Below are 27,678 nucleotides of genomic sequence, written 5' to 3'. Positions count from 1 at the left end.
TTCTTTTCCAGAAACATTTATTTATTTTTTAAATAGTTTCCTTTCCTTATAAAGCAGCTCTTCAAGTCATGTTCCTTTTACCACAGTGTCTTTGGCATTTTCCTCCTAGAACTTTCTTGTAGAGTGGTATAAAATGTAATTTATTTTTTTTTTTACAGAAAAATAAGTATTTAAACCACAAATTAATTCCCCAAAGTATTAAATAACATACCAAAAACTTTATCAAATCTATTACATACACTAATGGGACAAAACCTTGTTGTGTATGTGCATAATAATTATATATACATTTTTAGCTTAGTTAAGTTAGTGCTTCAAAGTTATCAAGGAAGCTTTAAAAAAAATCCAAAAGCACAATTGCAGTATTACTAGAATTTGTCACACTGTTTGTAGAACTTAACAATGTATACGATACATTGCATTTTAAAAACCTCTGCCTGAATATGCAAACCGATGACTCATTTTTGTATTTTTCAATAGCTTGCAAAAAGACAGGATTTTATACAATTACACAGTAAGCCACTTTCCAGATTTCATGGAATTAAGAACTGAATATAATGATAGTCATCCCCTATATGAAAACACACCTACTAGTCAAAACAATGGCATCATGCACATCAGAAACTAAAATGCAGTATGAAAATCCAACAGCAAAATGTCACATCCTTTCAGTTGCACTGAACATGTCATTCATTCCAAAGCAGCATTACTGTAGTGAGCAAGCTCTAAAACAAGACTTATTTTTCTTAATTTTGTCTATGTAGTGTGATACATACATAGAATGTGCTCAACCATTAAACAAAGAGTCCTTGTGTTCAACACCTCACACGAGGGGATTCCATCCAGGTTCCTCTTCCACAGAGAGCTTAAGAAATTTTACAGCTGTTTCTTGTACAGTTTTTTGGTGGGCTCTGTGGTGGACGGATAATTTTAGCTTTCTTTAAGCTGTTCCTTTTATTGATGTTGCTGGATGTGAGGGAGTATGAGCGTCCATGCATCATCCTGGCGTTAAGGCCATTTGCCATGGAGAAAGATTTGAGATGGCTTCTTAAGGCAACAGGGAGAGGGAGCTTGTCAACAAGATGCACAGGGGTACAGGAAACTATGGCACGGCAACAAAGGTCTTGCAGACTCAGTACTTAAAAACAGACATAAAACTTGCATTATAATAGCATGCTTTTGTCAGCCACATGGTAGTAGCATACCCAGCACTCTGCATGCACTCTGTACTTCCAGGACGAATTCCCATTTCTCCTCCCACACCCTTTCCCACACATACATTATCCAAAATATCTGCTGCTTCAGCTTCCTATTTATGTCTCAATACTTAGATGACTAAGCATGTAAGTTCTAGGAAAGATATGTTATTGCCTACAAAAGCAGAACAGGTTATGCCTGTAGATACATATTTTCTGTTTAGAAAGCAAATTGTACAGGATTCCTTCTTTTTTGATGTTTTTGCATCAGGGTTAAAGTTTCTGAAAATTATCTTATAGTAATGAACCATAAACCTTAGCTAGAACTAAATTTACACATTTTCAGTGTACATCGCTTACCCTTGTTCGGCCTCCAGAGCCTGTCCATTCCATGTCTCATCAATACTATTCTTGCTAGCTCAGTAAAGGACTCTGTAATATTAAAATTACAAAGTGGACTGACTTCAAAAAAAGTCATGCCCAGCCTCTCAGCATAGGCTTGTGCTTGTTCAGTAGACACTTGGCGCTTGAAGGCTAAGTGAAGGCGATTTCCAACCAGGATTTTTGGTACACCAGGAGCATGCTGAGCAAAGAGAAGCAATAAAATATTAACAGTTTGGCTTCCATTTTCCCCTTCCTTCAATTAAAACAAACAAAAGCTTTTTCAAGATTTAAAGACTAAGCACCAGGTTGGACCAGATGATCTCCAGAGGTCCCTTCCAGCTTAAATTATTCTATGATTCTCCCTTCCTCGGGAGAAGACATCCCTTCCTCGGAGAAGACAGGCTTGCACAGATGACATGATAAATCTATGGCAAGAGTGGGACTACAATATGAAATCTTTGCCCTCCATATGTTCTCCATCAACACCTTTAAGGAAATCAGACACTTTAGCTGATATATTTCCAACTTTCTAGAATTACAAACTTAGAAAGAAAATTGTAAACTTGGCATCTTGGATAACTGTAGTAAGCACTGCCTGCAAATGCCAGTAGAAACAGTAGAAAATATCATAAGCAGTCGGTCTTAGTCATCTGGTACAGACTAGTGACACTCTGGGATTGTACCTTACCTCATCTATTTCTTTTATCCATCGATCGATTCCATCAAATGACCAACGATTTGTAATATCGTACACTAGTATTACACCCTGTATTAAAAAAAAAAAAAATAAAAATTCTAAGTTTAATGGAAGCATAACACAGAGAATACTATCTGTAAATTCTCTAGTTCTGAAATAATCTTCTAAGACACTGAGCAACTTCTCAATGGAGCAGAACTTCAACATTCTGTGAAACCAAGCCCCATCTCTCTTTGTAGATTACAGATCAGCTAAGGGGCAGAAACCCTGACTTAGTTTTAGGGTCTAATGTATTGGTAAGTATTTCTTTTTATAGTGGACAACTTTGGTTAATCATACACACATCACAAGTCATAGCAAATCAATATTTTTGGTCATATTTGGTAGCTTGAAGATTCAATGCTCTGTGCAATTCTGGAACATAACAGACGCAACTCATCAGAACCAATACATGTCATGAATTACAGTGATACTTTAAAGTCTGAAGCTATAGTGACTTTTAGTGTGTCTTTTTTTTTTTGAAGTAATTTCCTTAAGTCATTACATTTCATCACATTTTAGACTATGTTTGTATTTTTCACATTACTCTTAACAGTTTTATGTTATCAATTTCTCTCACTTGGCACAGTTTTAAAAAATAGTATTAGCATAGCCTTCACATGATCAAAGTAAGATAACATGCTTAAGTTATTGAGGTAACCAACAAGAAGGCATAAAGTATATCATATTTTACCCTGATTCAACTTCAATCTCACGGATTTCCCCTCCGCAAAACAAAATCCTGCCCCTTGTTTTTTCCCATGTTTCATGATATCTTCAGACTATTACTGAATCTGCATGCAATCTACAAGTGAGCTATAGAAGCCATCACAATGGTTTGCTAACTGCTTTAATTCATCCAACAACCACTACTCATCACTGAGAAAGTTGTACTTTGCTTACCTGAGCACCTCTTGAATAAGACCGAAATATGGTGCAGAATCTCCCTTGCCCCGATGTATCCCTAAATGAAATAAATTATATATAATTTTAAAAGTAGGTGGTCTCCTATGTTAAGAGTTCAGCTAGGTTAACTCATCTGTACTGATCAGTATCAGCTCTTCTTCCATTGGTCATGCAGTAGCAGTCACTAATGCATAAGAGCTCTTCTCGCTCTCAGCAGTTTTTCTCCACTGGCATTCTGCCCTTTCCTCTACATTTCTCAGATTTCTCAGGATAAGAGGACAAGAACTTCAAACTTTACTCTTGCAATTGCCCTTGGAAAACAAAGGCTACTACTCAAGTGTACATATGCTGCTAGACTTTGCATTTAGTTCAGCTTGAAGAAAGATTCCATTTTCACAGCAAAAGAAAAGTGGGAGGAAATAATAGCTATCACCAAGGAAACTAATGGAAAAACAGTAAAATAAATTCTTAATTACAGTAGCAATAGTTCATCATGAGTCTAGTATGATGAAGGCATCCCTACAGATTCATAGACAGCACAGGTTTTTAGAAAAGCATGTGCACAACAACAAAAATCACTGCATAAAGTGCTTGGAAGCAAAAATCTAATTTATAGTGAAGAATGTGATAAGAAGCAAAATTCCATGAAGACTTTTTGAGGTAGATTACAGATCTTCGATTGCAAGGCAGATATTTCCATATATGGTTATGTGGTTAACTGTAGAAACATTTCCAATCTGTTATTTTAAGGAGTCCAAAGAACATCCTTGCCCTTCACAAAAAGAATTAAAACATCTCCTTCCTGGCTGCTTCTCAGATAAGCTTTTTGTGGTATTTTTGCTAAGCTATATAAAGTGGAAGACAGAAGATGAAAAAGAAAATAGGTGAACAAAATATCAAGTAATGAAGATACCATACGGCAGAGTACTATTATCCATCACTGCATTTAACAATTGAAACATTATTTTGAAAATCATACAGGCAAAAAAAACCAGCGAAGGATAAATTAAAAATAGCTTAGCTTTGTCACACAGGCATTTAAGTCCAGTAATTTAAAAAGTTTCAAACAAAAATAAACACCAAAATTAATTTTAAAAATGGAAATAGCACAAGATTGTCTCTTTCTAGAAGGAAAAGGATATAATCATAATAATTCATTTTCACCTTCAATTCTCTATCTGAACACTGCTTGTTCCTAGAACCTGTCTCTCTGATTTATCTAGATTATGGTTCCTCAAAAATCACCCTCCATCTATTTCTTGGCCTGCACTGACCTTACTTCTCCTTCTTTTATGCCATGAGTTTAGGGAAAGAGAAAAGCAATGTATTTAAGAGGCAGTAATGTTGCTGCATTTTTCAAGTTGTACCACTTGCTGAGTATTTCTAAATGAACCAGAAGATGGCCATCTTCAAACAACCTTAACACAAAAAGACTCTGACAGACCGAATATTTGACCCTACAGGGAAAACATTTGTTGTAAAATAATTTTATTTGTTCTTGACATGTTTTTGTAAAGATCAAATCACATCAGATTGCATATTAATTAAATTATATAAGCAATAACACAGCTTCTTTTTTTTTTTTAATAATACTGTTGTTATTTAGTTGACCATTACTACTAATACACTGAGCAAAGGGATGTTGCTATACAATCACGGTATGCTTTCTAAGGTACTTTCATGGTTCTCATTACCAGTATATTTTATAATCTTTGAAGGCACTTTGAATCTATCTTGAAGGCACTTGTAGTCCTTTGTGCCTTTCTTCCACATTTGCTATGCATTTCTCATGTACAGAAACTGTAGGGTCCCTCATTTTACATGAAATAGATGCAAAATGGAGGTAAAGAGAAAGTGTGACTTACTCAAAGGGCTAGCTGCCTAGCTTACTCTTCTTCAGTTGACTAAATATTTCTAAAGCATAAGGGAGAACTCCTGCCCTGAAGAGTTGCATTCTTGTGTCTTTGAAATATAAATTATGAGGAAAGGTGGAGCACACACTTACCAGAGCTGTAGCTTGATTCGTCGGCCATCCAGAAGAATCGTTGTAGTCTTATAATCTATACCTGTATGGGAGACAGTCACACAAATCTTAGAGCAGCTTGCAGGGGTACAATATACACACAGACAGTTACAGATTTCAAAGAAGCTCACCTTAAAAAAAGGTATTTGTCATTAGTACCTATGAAGTCCACGTGGATAAGAACAACTATAAAGTTACAAAGACCTTTCATATTACTTAAGCTTGGTCCATTCAGAGCAGATGTCTCATGCTCCCTTCAGGTTGATAAATGGTCTGTTTTATTCAGGATCATGAAAATCCATATGCTTAAAGAGTTTTACCTCTTCAACAGAAGAGGGTAGAACTAGCTTTTTGCCTTTTCTCTCATATATACTTTGCAGACTAAAGGCTGTTCTCTTCCTCTATTCCCTAGCTTTACAGCCTCTATTATTTCTTCCTTCCTTATCAGCTCTGCCTCACAGACAGTTCTTATAGCAGATACACATGTCCCCCTCTTATATAAAAGCAGCAGATGGTGCAAGAAGTGGCTTGCCTTTTGTCTTCCAGCCTTCCCATTGACAAGAACCTTCTCTGCCCAAAAGACCTATGCAGTTAGCGTCCAACAGAACGCAGGCAGGTTCCATTTATTCCTTCCCATAACATGTCCAGGCCTTGTGGTTGAGCTACAATATCTCTTTTAGATAAGCTGAAGAAGTACTGCAGTGTTTAAGGGAAGTATACATGTATACACACTCACATATATAACATAGCTCACATCTTTATTGTAGATTTTGTAGTCTTTGCTAACAACCTTCAGAGCTACATAATAATCAGCTCAAGTCTAGCATAACTGTTTTCTTAGGCAAAATGGCTGTAGTTTCAATTAGATTAGGTAAAACTAATCAGAAACAGTTGTGTAGCTGCAGTTGACACCTGAAAATATCCACCACGATGCTAGGGTCAACGGCCTATGAACACTGTGCTTCAGTACTGCACCCACAAACTGCAAAATTATAAACATTAAAAGAAAGAGGCTTTTATTTTATTAAATGTTATTTTAAAAGTGTGCATTCAGTATTCACACTGTGCAGCCAAGCAACACGGTTTCACTGGTAAATGTGTTTTTCTCATGTTTTCTTTGCTGTGTCATAGTTTACTTCTCGAATTGAACATTTATTCATACAGTCCTCCAAATGAAGTTTAAAAAGCATGGAAACTAGCTCTGAAAAATGTACTGAAATGTAATGAGAGTTGTACCTTGAAGAAGAGAGACATGCTTTGTTTTCTGGGCCTAAGCAAAATAAGGGGGTAAGAAAAACACATTGACATAGAAAAACAAATGCATGCAGAAGCATGCCCTAATTACTACTTAAGATTTCAGCACATCTTTACCAGAGGAACATGGATGACAGTGCTGAAGATGATCCTGTAAGTGTAAGGTTCATTACTACGCGTGGCATCAACATCCAGAACAAAAAAGTTAATCTATATATCAATGTTTGTATTGATAAACATAACAAATGGTTACCAATAACTTTTTTTTTTTTGCTGGATTTAAGGGGGAAAGAGAAGTTTGAAAGTTTAGTAAGAACATGTATCTATTACTTATATCACTGTCTCAAAGAAAAAGTATAGCATAGCACGGCACATAAACAACAAATGAAAATCTGTCTCAACTGCAAGCACAACTCTGGGGAGACACCTACCATGCAGGAGATTTGCTCTTTTTGCCTGAAAACACATTTTGTCAGCAAGTTAACAAAATGGACTTCCTGTTGCTCCTCCAGTAGAGTATTGCTAAATGCTGCTACCAGTTGTCACGAAGAGGTCACTAAAGCAGCCACTAGTAGTCAATTACCTCCATTTTTGTAAACAAAAATTAGGTTTAAAATCCTCTGGCTTAAATAAGCAGACACCGAAAAGAAAGCCTTACCCACCTCCTTTTTCCCCAAGGAAAGGAGTTTGTAAGACTAGGTCTGGAATAAAGAACAGATGTTAAATTACCAAACAGAAGTTATTGCAAGGTAACTGTTGTCAGCTGAGTCAGCTCCCCCTGTAGCCATAGGCAAAGAGATGCTTCATTTGTGCTTCTAAAATTTGCACCGCACTAAACTGCTCAAATGGCATTTGTCACATGTAAGATGCTATCTGAGGCAAACAAAATTTGAGCCTATTTTATGAAAACAACTAGAAACTTGAATTCACTAAGTTATAATCACAAGACACTACTCTTTAAAAGGAGGTATGGATGTGCTACCCCAGGAAATGTTCTCCTAGTTACAAATCAGGATAATTTCTTGCCCAGACATCAGCACACCATTACCCAATGCAGCTGTCTCCAGGTTTTAGTCTCAAGACAACTCATTTGTACACAACTATCACCAATTTCTCCTCCAGAACAGGCACTGGGGGACTCCAAATGCTTTTATTACACAACACAATAGCATCAATTCCTTTTTGTTTTGTAGGATACCTATTGTAACATAGATACTAAAGCATATAGTGAAACAAGTTCTTTATCTCTAGTATGAATAACCTCATTTCTCTAATTTCCTGGCTTCTCGCATGCCAAAACTTACATTTGTAGATAAAATAGCTAGTCGTCAAAAAATTTCATAGTAATATCATCAAATTGTTTTTATTTCTCTATGGTATTTGTTGATATTATTAGTAGAGTTAAACCAGCTTTAAGCTTTATAAGTTGAAAGAGATTTAAAACCAACAATTTTTGAAGGATAGTTGCACTGCAGTACTATTAATTAAAAATATTTTTATCTATGAATTGATTTGACTTGTTACATGGCTTATGTCATTTCTGGCAGCAGTAGCAACTGCTAAACACCTGCCCAATTTGAAAGCCAACAACAACAGAGGACCGTTAAGTCACCTTGCCATAGCCCTGCAATACCAGAAATGGGTATTCGCAGTTCCGAGAGCAAGGGCATTTCTTAAGAATGAGAAGCCAAGAAGACTTGCCTGTTACCAAGATCCTGGTAAGGAAGAAGCTAGCAATGACCAGAGAGATGGTAGAAAGCAAGCTTAAGAAGTAGTCTTGCTGCGATATGAAGATCAAGTAAGAAAGAAGATCAGGAAGATAGAGGCACTGTGATGGTAAGTCACATGTTATTAGGAAATATATTTCAAAGATGCCACTTCATTTCTTTTGCCCGATGGATAGTTCGCCTGAGTCACATCAACATACAGGTTCGCTACTCCCACTTTTACAAACTGATGAATACATCCTACTGTCAAGTAGGAGTATATTATGAAGAAATCTCTCGACACAGCTCCTTCTAGTCTGGCAGCAAAGAGAGGGAACTAAATTCTTCTGATCGCTCCAACTCAAATCAGAGACTGGTACTGTGCCATGCCAACTTCACAGTTCCCAGATAAGCACTGAGCTGAAAGGCCAGGGACAGCAATAATAGGCATTTCAAGCTTTTAGCTCACTGCAGAAATGTGAATTGAAGCATATTCTGCCTTACAATTCAGGCTCTTGTCTGTACATTTGGAAAGACACACAGACAGAACCCCACCCCAATGTATTACCACCAGTTTTGGGAGACTTATTTTCATTTATCGGCCAAAGTGTTCCAGTTCTCCAGCAGTATTAGGAAATAAGTCAAATCGACAAACCACAAATTAAAATTAAAAAAAAAAAAAAAAAAAAACAAACCACCCCCACCCCCACCCCCAAACCTATAGACAAAGTCTTGGGACACTGAAGGGACTAGGACATTGAAACTGTTTGTGCACTGAAAGAACAAATTTCAGAAATGCTTGAAAACATAAAACATGTAGAACAAGCCCTGGGTAACACTATATATCTCATTCCAGCATCCTGTGCTACCACTGATATCTCCCGCAGGGTAAAATACCTCCACTAGTTTATCCAAAGTTAATGAAGAGGCACAGACCATGTTTAGCAAACACTGACACATCCTACACAGTGAACAGACATCCATCATTCTGTTAAAAGACATACCAAGCATAGAAAATTAGTATTGTGTAGCTAGAGGATACACAGCTAAATAAACCTGGCACTGTGCTTTGCATCACAGACCATAAACTACTGCAAGTTGCTGATATTCAGCCACACACATAATCCAAAATATTACTTTTTTTTTTATATGACATACACAAAATGAGTCTGAAAAACATACTATTACCAGCTGCTGTTTATGAAAGAATCTTATGGGTTTCTCAAAAGATTTTTGAAGAAGAGATGGATTCAGAAACTTCCTTATTCTTCAGCTGTTACACAGATAGAAGCAGTTGATAATATAACCTGAACATCTCTGCAATTAGCATTTGCCATTGATTAAGAATCAAAACAAAAAGCCTTTTGCTATGAATCATCAGGAACAGCATGAAACCGTAACAATGAGACCAACAGATGTGGATTGTGCTGTTGTAGAAATCAAATGTCCTTCCAGAACATTATTTACTCATTTAGTAAGACAGAATAGCTTTGTTTGGATATGCAACTAAGTTGTATCTCTATACAAGGAAGGGAAGCAAAAGGCTGCTAAATCAAAAAACTTCAACTTTGAAGTAAACCAGAAAAACCTCTTGTGCTTAATACTTTCATATGGATGTTTTTTAACAAAAATTATTCTTCTAAAGCCACGAATTGAGATTAAAGAACCTGAAACAAGTCACTAGCCTTGCTGAAGGGTTTGGATTGCTTAAATCTAATTGATTCGTAATAAATTTTGTGTTCAAGAAGAAAAAAAATCAACAGATAGAAAACTGAAAGAAGTATTATTGAACCCAGGAATGTGGTAAGATTCCCAAAAAAGCATTCAGCTATTTTGTAACAACTGCAGTAAATAGGAAGCCATCCTCTCTGCATCAATGTTTTGCAGCCATTGCCACACTATCACTTCTGATTCATTAACCACACTGCATTCATGTCAACGCTGATTATTTTAAGGGTTCCTGTGAATTTCTGCTTCTATTGAAGCTTATAGTAGCGTATCTAAGTTTCTGGGGTTTGTGATGGTCTCTTTAGGGCAGAATCCTTCAGTTGCTCATTTTGTGTTCCACCAAAGGCAACATTATTTACACCAAAAATCTTTTTGGTTTAATAATTGAGATTCAGTGATCTACAGTGTGACTAACAGCCAGTTGTTTAGCTTTGCAGCAGTGAAAAACACACTGACTCACTTGAATGAAATCTGAAGCAATAGACTAGACACCAACCACTGGTCGTATCTTGATAATATGACATAGAGTTAAAATCCAGATCTGTCCCTCAAAATTTTTCATAGGAGTTGAATGTTAGCCTAATATTTTAATGTTTTGGAGCTTGTTCTGCATTTGCTTTAGAACTGTGTTTCAACTTTGATAAGTTATAGGAGAGAGGAGAAAGAAAAACGGGAAAAACCTCAAGAACTTTAAGACTAGATTCTTCAGAGCTGTGCTTTACCAATTCAGCACTGAAAGATTTTGAGTGGCACGTTTGTCTGAGAAAACAACCCTTTTTATACCTGAGAAAGTATAGAGTACAGGACTGCATCCTTGAACCTGGTGCTCTGTTACGTTTTAGCTAATAAATACTACAAGTACCGGTTTAATTGGTTTTACTTATTCCTCTTGAGGTGTCCTTTCTTTAAAGTTTAAGGCATGTTGTTCCTTGTAGATAATTGACGTCAGATTAGCAGCTTTCAGATTTAATTAAAACAGAGTCTAACTACTTCAAAATAAAAAATATAATAATAATAATAATACCACCATTCCAACTACCTGTCTCCAGGGCCTGACCAATTTCCAGAGATTGCAGCGTTAAACACCTCCAGCAATCATTCACTCCATCAGTTTGTCCAAATTAACCGTTCAATAACAGTTATCTCAGACACACACTAATGTCTCCTTCCCATTGTTTCTATGCCAAAAATTAAGTGTCTACAAATAAATGTATATATTCAGCGGGATTCTGGGCCTGTATTTAACTAATTCCACTGAAAACATCCTTCAAGTTCAAAGACCATTGACTGCACTTCAAAAACACAGGTTTAGGTTTCAGAGAGTGCTTAAAACCATTTTCTCATAGGCACAATGAGAATTCAATGGTCCCACCACTTCCCACTTCAACCTTCTTCAGCTATCTACCTTTTCATATACACATTAAAATTAAGATCTAACGTTTCTCTTCAGAACACATTTGTAACTGTTTCACGTATATTTGACAAGTGGCCCAACTTCCAATTCCATTCATTTATTGTTCACAGCAAATGGACCTACAGCATGCTTTTGATTCAAAATTCAACCAAGCTTTAAAAACTAAGTCCCATGTTTTCAATATCATGCTGCAAAGATATAAACTCTTTGCAATAAAACCGGACTATATCTTTTGATATGTAAGCACGAAGATCAGGTTATGTGACAGTCATATTTGCCTGCTGCTTGCCTTTTTACAATAATCGTCACTTTCCAAATTCCAGTCCTTTCCATCACAGTTAGTTACTGCAATAAAAGCCACCTGTTTGAAAAGCACAGATTGCCTATTCAGATTGAAATAGAGACACTAAAATTTTAGATCTAGACTGTATTCTTCACCTCATTAATCAAGCCATAAACCACAATTACAAAGTCTCACAAATAATTCACTCATTTCAATGATGTGACAATTTTCCAAAAGAAGCTATTGTATCAGAAATCTCAGCTTTATATTTAGCTTTGTTTATGGTCACAGACACATGCCAATATCACAATCTATCCTTCACTACACTTGTTTTCCTTTAAATGTTTAAAGGAATTAAGTTTACAAGAAATCTACCCTTAAAAAAATGAAAGCGCTCTTTAACAATTACAGAGAAGCTTTTCATAGTTACAACATTTTTAGGGCACCAGGTTAAAATCTCAAGATCTCCAAGCACTTCTAGTTGGCTCTAGTCCAGACTGTTGCCCTTAGAACCAAAGCAAATGGTATGGGAGTAAGAAGTTTGACACAACTTTATGGCATACTTCCAATACTAATCTGAAAACAAAATTAACAACTGAAACTCCAAAACCTATATAAGCCCCACAAAATTAATTAGTCAGGCTGCTAATTTACAGAGGCAGTAACTGAATAAGTTTCTGTTCATCCTCTATCAGCATTAGTAAGTAAACAAGCCAGGGCTTTGCATATTAAATTCACACCCTCCCCCAAAAGAACATGCAAACAACTTGTTAAGTACATGGGTTTTTTAATCGTGCCTTAGCTTGCAGTATTTCTGCTAAGATGGCTAAATAAAAACTAAACTTTCAAGGCAGACGACTGTTTGGAAAGAATTAAAAAACATTTGACATCAGCTAATAATCAACTTTTAACCAAAACTAGTGAACGATCCCTTTCCATTCACATTAAGAGGAAAGGAAATAAAGATCCAGAGGTCATATTTCATTCTCTTCTGTCTTAACATTTACTTGTCAACAATAAAATAGCCTCTTTACAATCTAAGGCCTTAGAAATTTATTTTACAAGAAGGAAGAGAACTGTTCCCATCCCACAGGTCAGGAAGAATCAGGAACTTCAGTTCATCATTTCCTTTCTTCCACTCCAAAAGAAAAGGATATCAGAGTCATACAGTAAACTCAAATGTTTACTACAAGTTGCACCTAACATCCTCAGATGAAAGCTGCTATAGATAAACATGTTATTGTTTATAAATAGTAGCACTGCAGGAAAAAGGAATGTTATTATTAGCATTGCTGACAAAAAAAAAGTTCTTCCTTTATTTCAGCACATTTTACTAATAAATTTGAAATAAATTGGGAAGGGCTTAATATATCAATCCCAGCAATCTTCTAAGTGAAGTGTTTTTTTCTCGACCCCTTTTTCCACATTTGAAAGAATCAAGTGAAACAAGGAGCCTGGGGCGATCAGTGGTCACAGAACACCTCGGGTACCTTGCAGATCAATATTCTCCTGCATCTAGATCCAACTGCTCATGCACAACATTGCAACTCACTCTTCTGACTAGAAAATTCACATTAAAAGAAAAGATCTCCAAAACTACTGACAGCTCTGGAGATGGATCGAGATAGGATTGTTATTGACTGGTAGCAATTATTAGCCAAAGGTTTTTTTAATAGTTATTTAAAGCCAATAACATCAGATTATGATTTAAGAGTGAATATGGATCACTCAGTTCCCTACACTGGGAAAGGAACACGCTCTTGGCAGAAGATAACTAACATTAGCTTTACGATTTCCCTGCTTGACTCTCCAAACTCTTTGCAACAGAACTCAACATAAAAAATGTAACATCAAGAAGTTCCCGGTTTATAGTCATTGTTATCAAACAGCAACAGTATTTTAAAACAGCTCTTTTCTACTTAAGATTTGCATATTATAAAAGAATTGCCCTCAACTTTTAGTCCATTTAATATCAAAATAGAGATAACCATAACCTAGCACCAGTGAATTTGATTTAGAATTAACCTCTATTATAAGTACAGGGGAAAAAAAAAATATTCTTCTATGATACCATCTTCTCACTGCTGCTGTTCATCAATTCCTATAAGTTAAGAGCTGGGTTGCAAGACAAGTTCCTTTGCATATGTCAGGGATGTTGTTAACAAGCATCCTATCTTCCTAAAAAACTCAGTTACATTATTCTCAAAGAGCATCAGCTCTCAAGGGCAGCCTCCCATTCACAATCCCACCTCTACACTCCTTGCAAATAAAGCTTCAGACATCATTCTTTGTTTCATCTTCTTTGAGATACACATGTATTCCAAGCAACAGCTATGATGTGGTGCTCTGCATATCCATGAAAAGTACAGTGAAGGGAAGCTTGGCCAGGCTAAGACAACTGACCCCCAAAAAGTGGAATAAGTTTTATATAACAATTGATTGTCCAATATTTTCAGTGCTTGTGGATATCTTCATGGTATAAAGCTTAACAGTGGGGGTCAAATCATCCTGGTGCATGAGGAAAAGACCAGAAGGCAGGTTACATATTTTTAACAATTCTACAAACCAAGAAAGAAATGGGACACAGCCATGCAGAACTTGCCCTTACTTGTATCTTAAACACTAGGTTTGAAATATGTCCAGAATCTGGAAGGGAGAATAGCTTCAAACCTACCATAAAATATTAAAAACAGATGCAATATTTCACATTTTACAATATTTTCCAAAAGAGAACAATGACCTTTTATGCCTTGACACTTCATTAGCAGTAAACCAGTTCAAAAATACTTGGCATCAGAAGAATCGCAAGAATATCCAGCCACCATTATTCTGAGCTATAGGCCTAAGAGCTCACTGAGAACAGTTGCAAACCTCTCCAAAACTTCCCTAAGCTTTAAATCAAGTCTCAAATAAATGATTCTAAAGAATTAAACCACCACTTTCAGTTAAGCATATCAATATATCATAACAATTAGAAAAACAAGAACTGTTTCATAAGCATATTCCTGTATATTATTAAATTGTAAGTAATACTTATGATAAATGGCAAGATATAACCAACGTTTACAAAAAACAATCCAAAAAGCCTATTCCAAGATGCTATCAATACTCCCAGAAGTCACAGCAGTATTTGTCACCAAGTGTAGTAAAAGAAAAAAAAAAAGCAGTTTTTTTTTGCACCACACAAAGCACTGCTTGTTAAAAGAAGAAAAAAGATTACTTGAGAAATAATTCTTTGAGCTGAACAAATTAAGAATTCTGTCATTATGATGAATTGAAGATCAAAGTGGGAATTCACAACAAGTAGGTGTAATTGCAATAATTTTGCTTTAAAGATGCCAGACAGCAAAATTCGTATCATTATTGAAAAATTACTGTGGCTTAGAAACTATAATCCAGAAAACATACAGCCATCATTCCCAAAGCACAGATACTTGAAGAGGAAGAGCTTTCAAACTAACCTCCAAAGCAAGCAACAAAAAAACCAACTGCACTTCTTAAATTTGGAATTCCATGTAAAACACATGCTGCAATAAAAGGGGCATTATAGATAACCTTACCATTAACTCAAGGAATTCCCAAATCATGAGATATCTTCAGGACATATACTTCCATTAGAAAAATGAAGAAAATTAAGTCTGGCTTGGATTATGCTTCCACTTCTCCCTTCTCCTCTTCCCCAGCTATTCCAGCAGAATTGCCAAAGTTGTTCTGCTTTTCCAGGACAAAAAATTAACACAAAATGCTAGCGAACAATCTTTGTTAGGATTTAAAGGAGAATGACAGACTATACATTACTGATACAAAGCTCTTGTTCCATTCATCATTTAGTTAGTATCAGTGTTCCAAGAAATTAAAATAAACTGATTTCAGGTGAATAGGATCAAAGGAAATTGCAGGTTGGAGCAATCTCAGAAGATCATCTAGATCAGCCTCCTGCTCAAAAAAGGATCAGATATAAGTGAGGTCTGGAGACTGCATAACCTCTCTGGGCAACCTGTTCCACAGCTTGACTGTCTTCATGGTAAAAAAGTTTTCCCCCTCACCCATTCTGAACCTCTCTTTCTTCAACTTACACCAGTTGTCTCTTACCCTCCCACCATGCACAAAGCCTCTGTCCTCTTGATGACCTCCTCATGGGTACCAGGAGGCTGCTCTTAGGTTACCCATCCAACGTCTCTCTTCTCCAGAGAGGTGACTCATTAGTCTGCGGCCAAACTTCATTGAAGTTGTTAGTACTGCAGACTTTTCTTCACTTCAAAACTATGCAATTACTTTTCATGGAGTCTTCTGCATTGAACTAGCCTGTCTTCCAGATGTCGAAGACAAATACAGTATAGATTGATAAGTAAGCCTGCCTATAAAACTATAGGTCTCAAACAGTACTGATTACACTCCTGTTTGGAGACAAAACCTAGAATTTCTATACAAAAATTATTACACCACATATATTCTTGTACTCTAGAATCTTCTTGCTCCAAGACTAGCAGAATTCTAAAAGGGACTGTGTTTCTTGTCAGAACTGAAAAAGAAAATCAATTTAAAAGTTTAGAGGTTACAAACCTGTTTAAAATTCCATTTATCATGCTTCTATTGGATAAAGTATGTGTTCAAGTTAAAAGACAATCTACTAATCCAGAAGTGGTTTGAAAAGTCAAGGTTGTGCTTTACACAAACTTCACTTAGCATATTTACCGAAGCAAACACACAGAAAGATTAGAAGAACTGAGTCCTGACTGACTGAGATCATGCACTGTGTATAGGGATTGCTAAACAGTTAGAAAAGAAATGTATGTATCCAGATATCCATGTTAAAAATTTTGCACCACAAGACTCTCTGTATACTGACTCAGTCATTCCATTGAGTTCATCAGCTACATGAGCCTCTTTTCCTCAGTCTAGTCTTGAGAGAGTATTAAAAAGGCTGCCAGACCTGCTAGGTCTCTTCTGGGTTTTCCAGCTGGCAGTTTCATATTTCATGCACTTAAATATCCCATTTTAAAGCACTGCATAAAGTCAGCTTGCAAACAAAGTATAAGGGCACGGGAGATACATTAATACATCGCTGTCCCTAAAATTTTGAAGGGATTAATTACCTTGATTTGAAACCTATGGACTAAAATATCCCTACCCCCCTTTTTCTTTCTTTTTATTAAACTGTTGGGTTTTTTAAAATAGTTTCTGTTTCATCCAAACGTCTATAATGGCTCATTCTTTACGAGAACGGGCAAATTAAACATACAATCCTCAAATACACTTATGACTGCTCCTTCAATATATTCTTTCAGAGTACATAAGCATTCTTCGCTGTTTCAGCTTTGCTGATGTGGGATTACAAGGAAACATATGCTGGTAAAGTCAGTGTAGGGCTCTTTGCATGAAGTTGTAGCCCAGAGGAAAAATGAGAGCAATGGCAGGAGCATAACAATGAGTTACTAACTGCCAAGGTGTGCTCAACATACCTAATATAAAACCGGGGGAAAATAAAGAGGTAAAATCTGAATCATAAGCCTGGAACACACCACACAGTAAACAAATTATGGTTATTAAATACAAGTGATTGGATTGCATTTGAAAGTGTGAAAGATCAGCTGCAATTCATCTAGTGCAAGTGTGTCACTCTTGGACTGCAGCTTACTTTTAAACGTTGTCACATGTTCAGTCTCCTCTACATTTACATCTGCACACACATGGAACTTTAACTAGCCATATATTAAGAGTAACTGGAACTTCTTAATAAATAGGCTATCTTCTTCTGATCCAAGAATGAAAGTATTTTTACAAAACATTTCTCCAGAGTTTTGGGTACTGAAGTACACTTAAAGAATATGCAATATTTTAACAAACACGATTAAACCAGGTATTTACAGCATTGGGAGTTTATGTTATATGAACACGAAGCCAATACCTAAAAATAATTTATTGGATGAAACTCTAAATAGTTTGATTTTGCATCAGTCAACATCTTATTTTAAAGCTGCATTTTTTGGAGGAGTCATAGCAGTCCAGAGGTGTGTCTACACTAACTTGTATTGAACGTTTCAAAGGAGGTCACAGAATCCCACTTACTCTAGCATAAGAGAAAAGAAATGCATAGCAAAATGGTTTCTTCATATAAATTTGGAAAAAGCCATAGAAATTCACAACTATAATTTTTAATTAAAAAAGAGCACACAGATTACCAATTTTCATAAATGAAGTAGTTGCAAATAATTCTAAATCTCCAAATATTGGATTAGGAAGGCTTGCAGTCACATGAGGGAAGCAGACCTCAGAAAGCAGCCAGGTTTGCATGCTCTTCCTAAATAGGATCTCTCTTACCATTTTTAACAGAGGGCTAGGCTAAATGAGCTCAAGATGACACTTATGTTCTTAACTTAGAAGTCAGATACTTTTTAAAATGCATGGAAATCTCCATTCCAGAAATTCTCATCATAGTTACCCCACCTCTGCATATTAAACTACCAGTTTTTACTTTGAAATTCAACATTGCACAAGTAATTTTAATATCCAAGATAACTCTGGAGTAACAGCCTTGGCTCTTCTAGCTTCCTCGTGCTCACCAGCTATTGCTGAATCACTCCATCTTCTGACACCACTTGTTGATTTCACACAGTGCTTTCGTATCAGCACCCTTCAATGGCAAATCCCACGCAACAAAGAAAAATAGCAAAGCTGTTACATTGGCTTTCAGCTTTGCACAAGACTACATCTCATGAACAATAAATAACTTTCCCTGCTTCTGACAACAAACGTGATTCCAAAATACTTCATGTTCACAGTTTATATGCCTACAGAACAGCAAAAAATTACTGACTTGACAGGAATGTTTTTGTATGCATGTAAGGGTGTCTTCGCTGCTAGATCCTACCTGTCCTTCCCCCAATTTGAAAAGAGTTACTTTTCTGTCCTAGAGAGGATTCTACCTTGCCTGGAGCACAGTTCAGAGTTGGTTCAGCCAGTCTGAACATATGAACCAGAATATGTTCCACTTCCTTAGAGATTTCTATCCTTTAGGGTTCAAAACAACCCATGCCTCCTGTAAAGAATCACTGATGAGATCCAGTGAGTCTCAGCTGAACAGAGCACATATATTCCTTTTACCAATATGCAGTCAGAGTAACAGTCTAAGTAACGTATCAAACAAGAATGTAATTATACCAAAGCAGGTATGTACTACATTAAAGCCTTAAGGCAGCTGTTCTTCAACACACTTTGTTACTTGGCACAGCTCGTCATTGACAATTCTTTTCTGTTTATCCCACCCAGCTGAAAGAGGAAACTCTCTTAGATGCCACAAACTACTGTAAAGATGTGAGTGAGGTTGGCTTCTGGACCTTTAAACCCCTCCATTCCTGGGCAGAAATGACATCCTAACTTCATAGTTAGGATGTCATTCTAAATTGTCACTCAAATCTATGGAAAGTTAGATACATAAACAGCTGTTGTGAACACCAATATTTTTGTGGACTTGGCCCTGAGTAGGTACTAAATTACAGTCAATACTGACAGATTATTTTATCATACCTTTTTGAAAGACTGGACATCAAGTATACAGTATATGTTGATAGATCAGTGTTTGATCTGTAACAGCTTCACTTACTTATGAACTTGCAGCTCTGACTGGAGTATTTGACTACTTAGCTTGCCTAGTTCATACTTCCATATTACAACATGTCAAGACATAAAAGAAAGGAACAATTATTTGTACAGATGTGTTCCACTATATCAACAGATTTAGATGTGGATAAAAAAAACATAGCAAGCTCAAACCAAACATGTTTGGTGTCTTACATTTGAGATGATCCTTAAATAAAACCAGTATGACAAACACTAACCCATGTTGAGTATTTTGTGTAACTATTGCATTAGTTTCATATTTTCAGTCTTGTACTAAACAAAATTCAGAAGAACTGATGGGATGCAAATGAAACTTCTAAAGTTTGCCAATTTCTATTCTTAATCCCATTTACCATTCTTGTTTAGCTCCCAGAACAAAAACAAATTTACAGCAATATGTAAATGTAACTTAACCAACATATTGGATAAAACAATCCTGGCACAGGCAAACACAATTTTGGTTAGGCCAAAGCAGCTTAAAAGGACTCAATTACCTTCAAGTCTGACCACTTTTCAAAATAGCCTAGACTTTGTCTTTCATGTTGCACACCTGTCTGGGAGCCTCATGGTAATTTTGTTTTTTACCGTCACTTTCCCACTCCCTCATATCTATGAAAAAAAAAGGGGGGGGGGAGAAGACACCGGTAACCCAAGGGAAAACAAGACAGGCAGCACATAGTGCTATTGAATGAATGTGCATGAGAACGACAAAGAAGAAAGTAAGCTATTGTTATAGTCTCTTTTGCCACAACAAGCTAAAGTATTACTTGTAGCAATAGCTGATATCAAATCGCAGGTTGGTTTTAGGCAGGAATCTGGAAAACATTTGCATGATGTTAAGATTTCAAGGCTTCTTCATTCTGAAACTGTACAATAATATGCTTGACCAAAATTTAGGTGTTTTCTTTGGTCTTTTGTTGTTGTTGAATAGGCCTTGCTAAGAAACATAAAGGCCAGTTAATGGAAAAGAACAAGGTACACAAGTATCTGGTTTGAATATGTGCATGTGCACACAGTTTTGATTTTTTTCCCCTCCATTATGGTTGGGTGAGGAGTTCTAGGAAGAGAAATAATTTAAGCCTATTGATTAAGTGGGTTTCAAAACCTCACTGTAAGATGACCTAGCTTCTGACCTTAATGAAATTATAAGACGGTAACACTTTGGGCCATGAGATGGATACAAGTGCATGACACTTAAGTTGCAATATTAAAACACAGAAATATTACTGCTGTATTAAGCAGAAGAAAAATGGCCAAGTAGAAGAAAGTGTGCAATAAACCAAAACTAATTTTATGAAAGGTTTGAAGGAACATATGAAAAACCATACATTGCCAAGCAGGCCTAGAATTTCTATTGCTCCATTAAATCAAGCAAAGTGAATATTCATTCTTTCAACAGATGCGCAAGATCAGCTAACAAATACAAAACCCAACATTGACTGATTGACCTGACCATCACAGGAAATGCTACAGTATCCTTTAACACATTGTTTATGAAGAATATGGAAAAAGAGGTAAAAAAAAGGTGTCACTCAATATGCTGCCACACATCAGTGAAGAAAACATGATGTACTGGTCTCATGAGGCAGGCAATTCTTAGCATGAGACTCCAAACTTGAGATTTGGGGATGGGGGAAAGGCACACGAATTGAAGCAAAGAACAAAGGCAGTCTGAATCAGATCATAAGCTTTTTTTTTTTTTTTTCCCCACAGGATGGAAAGTATCTGTCATAAGTAAGGCAAGAATAAAGGCAATCAGGTCAAACCAGGATCCACATTTTCAGCTAACACACGCCTCTCATAATTGACTGCCTATTAAGAAGAATTGCTACTCCACAGTGCTATCATCTGGAAGAGACAAAATGCAGTTATAGGTGGTGGAAAAGGGAGAAATTATTTCCATTTTTCTATTTTAAACACAGTGAAAGGGGAATAGCAAGTACAGAGTAGGTAGCAGTTTCTGTTTATTGAACTTTCTTCACATGCAGTACATAATACAATTTAAATTAATGTTGTCTTTCAGCAGTAAGCACTACTCTTGTAAGACACCACATTAAAGGGGCAGTCATAAATAACATATTTAGAGTAGGATCTATTACTGCTTTACAGGCTCATCCAAAAATAGGTTAGATGCCCTATTTGAAGCAACTATTTCTTTCCACTAATGCCATGGAAGCCTACAGTAATGAGTTAAGACACTAGATGTCTTCTAGGCACTTAAAATTGGCGTATGAAATCAAATCTCACCTGTTTTTCCTCGCACAAGAACACAGTCTAAATCTTTTTAAACTGAGATCAATGGGCATACAACCGGATTTTAACAAAATTCAAGGGGGAAAAAAATTCATGCCTATTCAACCTTTTAGGAAAAGTTACTTCATGACAGCTAAGAGTGGTCAATTTTTGCTCTCCTTGTGCTGTGAGATAAAGCCTAGTTTATTTATAGGCAAGCATAAATAACCTCAAAAGGTGTTCATTTACTCATAGACACTGGTGGTCAGCAACTTTAAATAACTCTTCTGCTGGAGAAATCCTAATAGCATGGACTGAAGATTGTCCCTAAAAGCTGGTGCTATGTGCAAAGAAATACAGAAATATAATGATGTTGCCATTAGTTTCTATTGCAATCTTTAGATCATGTTGTGTTTAGGAAAATGTAATGGCTTCAAAATAAGTCAGTGATAAGCAACCCATCCTATTCATTATTATACTGGTAGGAAAACAAAGCAATTTTATTTCCCCTTCCTTTCAGCAAAGTAACATTTTCAAAACCACAGTTTTATGAAGACAGAACAGAGAAACTTAACATCAAATCTTTGTGGGAAGACTTTTATCTCCATTAGTTCTTTATTTGGTCTTGTTGGGAGTGAGAGGAGGAAACCACAGTCAACTCACAAATCTGAGTCTTTTAATTTCTCATGTTAACAATGTTTCCTTTTGTTTCCTTATTTTAGTTAGGGCTCATTCCCTCCTCTTCACACCAGCTTTACACCAAAGAATGGCTTTGATCTGTGTCTTAAGTTATCAGGAAGAGCCACCACGAACTGTAAGTTTGTCTGCTGGGATGCGAGCAGCTGACAACTATCCCAGTCCAAATGCTCCCTATGTACAAGGGTATTCTGGCTCTCCCTATAAGGTCTGCTTGAGGTTGGGCCATCCAAGCTCCAGGCCTGTGTTCTAACCACTTAGTGACCCAGACAACCACTTATTAACACCCACAACTATTACACACCAGGATCTTTTCAAGCATTCAGATAAGACAACCAATACCCCAGTGAAGTTCTCAACCTAAGGACAGACAGAATTTACGGGAAGACAAATAACTGTGATATGAACTTAAGAGGATATGAAAAGGTTGCTAGAAGAGAGACAACTTGTCAGTTTAAACCTGATGTTCCTGCAAGAAAAGGAGTAGGAGTACACAGGTTTCAACAATCATTCCTTTCAGTCCCTGTGTCAAGCAATCACACTGCAAGCATATGTTAGTATGAAAGCAAAACAAGAATCCAGATGAATAAAAATCTGCTAGTGCAAAACATCAAAATATTTGTCTACTTGGTGACAGCACATCTATGGTATTATGTTCTAGTCTAGAAGCAATTATTTCCTCTAAATTTATTCTCATAAGAAACTAACAATGGTTAAAAGCAAAGGTTCTGCATCTCTCTGTAAGATCATTTTTGTGCAGCTTTTCTTACCAGGTTAGAAACAAAGTGTGTCCAATCTATTGTAATTTCAGTTTTGAGCAAGATGTGGGAGAACTACAAAGGCAGGTTACCCAGACAACTATCCTTACTGCCTACCTGCCCATCTCCTGGATAACTGCTTTCTAAATTATCTCTATGAATCATGTTCACCAATGCATTTTCCATGGCAGTCCTTACTTCATTATGTTAATAAAACTTCTTCTCTTCTTCTTTCTAACCCAGAGTGCTTTGGTCATTATGAAAAATTTGGAGACTAAGAGATTGTACTCCGTCTTAATAGCTGAACTATGCCAAATGCTTTCAAACCACAGCTTGTGTGCCAGCAGCAGCTTGCAGGGACTTGACTGATCACACGATGTTGGCTTTCGTTCCCATCTCCAGATTTCATATCATTTTTGTGTACTGACAAAAAACAGTAAGACACACGACTGCCATATTTTCCTGGGAATGAGAAAGATGGCAGATTTATTTCTGAGTAGTTAAGAAAGTGCCTGTGAAGAATTAATTTGTGGTTTATACAATTAAAGTTTGAGCCCATAGAGTTGAGAGAGTTATATAGTTGCACAAAAAGCCTTCAAGAATCTGATGGCTACCCCCCCACACGCAAAAAAAACCCCAACCCACCAAAAAAACCAAAACAACCCCACGCCCCCTCCCTACTCCCCCATTCTGGTCAACTCTTGTCTGCTTAACTGTCTTTGATGCTGCTGAAGACAACAACCAACCAAAAGGCCCTTGATCCTTCTTTGCTGATGAATCCATCCTCACTCAGCCTTTCTTCCACCTCTCTTAATATCCCATGGGGTTCCTTTAGATTGTCCTCGTTCCCAAAGGAGGGGTCACACTCTGTTCAACACTGTGTCCTTCCCTATATTTCCTTTATAAATAATATGTCTCTCTACTTCTTAGAGCACTGCAGTGCATCTTAGCGATACCTCCTGTTGTTTACCATAAGAAAGAACCCTATATCAAAGCTATATTCTAAATTCTTCAGCTCTAATGCATTGCTGTCTTTTCTGAAACCCAGCCCTGTAACTTCAGGGTCTTCTTTCCATTTTATCCACAGAATTGGTAAGCTCTCTGAACAGCTGGTCTTATTCAAGGCCTCATCTGTCCCTCATCTTGACCACCCTTTGTAGCCCGTTCTTTCCAAACTTCTCAAAATTCATATTCCCACCTTCAGTTTACTAAAATTCAAGCAGTGGGAGTAACCTTTTTCCTGTTGCAGTAAACATCAAATTCTATCTCTCTTGCATATACAAATTTAAACAACTGCCCAAATTCCCATGTTTCATCACATTAACTTGTTTGTTCTCTTTTCAAGGCCCTTCAGTGCTCTTCCTCTCCTCAATTGCTCTTGTTTTTTACCACATCATCTCGCTCCTCTTCCATTGTAGTCTCAAAGCTATTCCCTTTCATCAAGCTCCACAACAAAGTTTTGTCATTTCAAAGCTTATACATGTGGCGCATCTTGACAGAAACTATCACATCACTAGACTTCCTCTTTCTAATTCAGAGACCTAGCTGGCATTATGAAAGTGGTAGATCCTAGCAGTTAACTAAGGATTTGAAAATGGTGAAAAAGTCAGTGTTTATCGAGCTTTTTAATCAAGTTAAATTACAAAATGAGTCATAATACCAACAGGATGTTTAGCTCTATCCCTCTCCTTGCGTCTCTGTTTTCATAGTTCCTGAGCCTGCACAGATTCCTCACAGCTGCATCCTACACAGCCAAGCTCAAATGGTGTAGGAAAGGCTGAGGAGATACAGGCAGAGAAGGGATATTGGATACAGACCCCCAAAGAAACTGAGTGGCTTACATGTGGTGTTCAAAAGTATTTCAAGTTTGATGCATTCAAGAATATTATAAACTTAAGAGTGAGAAAATACTTTTTATGAATTTTCACAGTTAAAATCCTTCTTTACGTGAGACTAGACAGTATACAATGATTGTGTAAACACTGAGACTCAGTAGGTACAAAAATTCTTAATTATGACACTAGTTGCATGAAATTAAAAATCAGATTATACTCCTTCCAAATTTTACTACCATGCCATCTCTTGTATCTACCCTCCTCTTGTAACTCACACACCTCCCTTCAGACATGCTCATCTTCTCGGGACTAAGAACTTCCTTCAGTCTCTGTGAAACAGTGACCTTTGCTAGCAGACTTTGTGTGGTCCTGAATTACCATATTTCCCTAACCTCGTATAGTTCAGGTTGATAAATATCCTGGTGAAGAGACTACAATCCGTGAAATAGCACATAAAACTTACAACCCTGTATGTATACATTTTGAAGTTATTAGTAGCGATGAAGAATTTCCAAGCTGCGTGTTAAATACTTGCAAAATAATTCAAAAAGAATACTTGTATTTCTTGGCTGTCAAGAAATCTATTCACAGAGTTATAGTGTTATTCACACAAATATTTTTTAAGAGCAAAACCACAAGCGTCAATCACAAGGTTTACATGCAAAAGTCTGAAGTAAGACTGATGAGCTCAGGAGCTGGTCAAATGTTCTCTCTCAGTTACATCAAGATACATTGGAGACTAAAGTGCTCCTTCAGCATAAGAATATATAAACTAGATTGTGTGTACAGAACAAAGCCAGATTAGGCACACTCTCCCCAAGCCTTCTGTCACTTTTCTTCAACCACCTGAAGAGCATGAAGAGTAAACACATTGCAACACCCCAAGGAGTAATTCAGCAAAACTATTATGCAAATATCTTAAAATGTACATTGATGCCTTCGAGGTACAGTCTGACTCATAAGCAATGGTACAGAGAACTCTCCTCCCTCCCTCCAGTTCTAGCTGTGAATCAGTGCTATGAACAAAATGTAATAACAGATCCTAAGTCATGTGAAGTCTTCCAGTGAATTAACTAGTCACAGACTTATACTGGCAGTAAATTAAAGCAATGGGTAATTTGACAAGACAATTTGCTTTTTAATATGCCGCATGAGGGAAAAAAACCCCTAGAGTATGTTCTAGGCAAACAAGATTGGGGAATTGAAAAGAGGAGAATAGAAGGGAAGGAAAATAGAAATCCCCTTTTCCCTGAGCCATTAGCTTAGTTTTTAATCAGTCTGCAATGTTCACAACTCCCTATTCTGCAGACAGAATATATCTGGCATGGATGAGGCTCTTCAGTCTTGCCCTTTAAAAAGCTTAAAGTGAAAGGACATACTACAAACATGAACCTTGATCTTAAAGGGCCACTCTTCTGATATTAAGAACATGACAATGAAAAAAGGGAGAAAAAAAGTATCTCCTTTTCAGCTCTTTCAGTGAAACCAGTTTCACAGCAAATTCCTTTGCTGTTTAACACAGATCCTTTACTAGAAAAACATTTGTATTAGTATTTACCTTTACTCACTAATGAAAACAGGAAAATAACCGCTTAGAAAGATAAATCCTATCACCTTGATCAATACGTTCTGTGTATTAAGGCATTCCTCTTAAACTTGAGCTCCAAAAATAAGGGCATTCCTCTTAAACTTGAGCTCTCGGACGTGAGATCACCTGCACGAGATTTTAAACCCTGACAGCAATTCCATCTCCTTTCTGAAAACTACCTACAGCAAAACATCATTCAGCATGTTTTGCCTGCACCCTTTTTCTCCTCTGGTACTACCTGGGAGCTCCATAAATCAGCGGGAACCCGCAGAAGCAGATGTTTCCATCTGTTGGTCCGGCTGTACCAATTTCCCAGCCGAGAAGTTGGCAGCGTAGGCCATGGCCTTTGCCTCCGGCGCGGCCAGAGCCTCTCAGCGGGTCCGGATCCCGAGAGCCTGGAGGGCCACAGGGGGCTTGTGATACGCGGGTGGGAACCGGGGAGCAGCGGGCCGAGACACCTCATCGCAGCGGGAGGAACTCCCGGGGAGGGAGCAGCTTACCCATGTGGTACCCGTAAGGCGACTCGGTGGCTCCGTCCTGCAGGCTGGCCAGGATCTCCCCCTTGCCCACGTCGCTGTCCCCCACCAGCAGGAATTTCAGCAGAAAATCGTAGGCTTTCACCGGGCTTCCCACGTGGCTCATCCTCCTCGTCGCTCCCCCCAGCCTCCCCGACGGATCAGCTCCCGCGGCCCATCCCGGGGCCCGGGGGGGCCAGGTGACCGCGGCGGGCAGCGGCGCGGGCAGGCAGCGGCATGCCCGGCGCTGGCGGGGGGGAGGCGTAAGGCAGCGGCGCGGCCCCGTCACGGCAGCGGGGGCAGCGCCCGCCGCGCCATCCCTCGCCGCGGCCGGAGCGGGGAGGCTCTCGGGGCGCGCCTCCTGCGGCGACGGGAAACGGCGGTCCGGGCGGCGGGGGGGAACGGCGGCAGCGCGCGTCGCGTCGCGACGGAACGAAGGCGACCGTCTCCTCCGACGGAGGGCCCGACCCTCTCCGCGCGGGGCGCTCAGCGCTGCCCGGCAACGCGAAGGGGCAGCGGGCGCTCAGCGGGGCGGCCGCGGGGGGCTCCGTCCCGCTCCTCCACCTGCCGCCCCGGCCGCGGGCTGTCAGGGCTCCGCCACCTCACGCCGCCGCTCGGCTCTGCCCGCCGCCGCGGCGCTCTGACAGAACGCCGAGCCCCGCCCCCGAGCCGCCCTATTGGGCGGTTCGTTTCCGCCCCCGCCCTCCTCAGCATTCATTGGCGAGCCGAAATGGCAGCCCCGCCCCTCCCCCCGCTTGCACGGGAGCGCCGCAGTCGCCCCTGCATTCGCCTATTGGTGCACCA

The 27,678-nt window shown here is 38.2% G+C and overlaps 1 protein-coding gene across 1 annotated transcript; it reads right to left on the bottom strand.

Moving 5' to 3' along the window:
- Positions 1 to 12: 12 nt before the first annotated feature.
- On the bottom strand, positions 13 to 27,513 carry RAB40B (RAB40B, member RAS oncogene family). Its single transcript, XM_075043945.1, has 6 exons — positions 26,860 to 27,513; positions 5,228 to 5,288; positions 3,220 to 3,280; positions 2,269 to 2,346; positions 1,557 to 1,779; positions 13 to 1,138 (listed from the first exon to the last, which is right to left on the bottom strand). The coding sequence occupies exons 1-6, from the start codon at positions 26,999 to 27,001 to the stop codon at positions 867 to 869; spliced, it is 837 nt and encodes a 278-aa protein (XP_074900046.1). The 5' UTR covers positions 27,002 to 27,513; the 3' UTR covers positions 13 to 866.
- Between the last annotated feature and the right edge of the window lie 165 nt (positions 27,514 to 27,678).

The sequence above is a fragment of the Buteo buteo genome, chromosome 13, assembly GCF_964188355.1.
Source record: "Buteo buteo chromosome 13, bButBut1.hap1.1, whole genome shotgun sequence".
In the NCBI taxonomy this organism is placed as follows: Eukaryota; Metazoa; Chordata; class Aves; order Accipitriformes; family Accipitridae; genus Buteo; species Buteo buteo.
The sequence above is the reverse complement of the archived record's forward strand: the minus strand, read 5'-3'. Positions and strand labels throughout refer to the sequence as shown.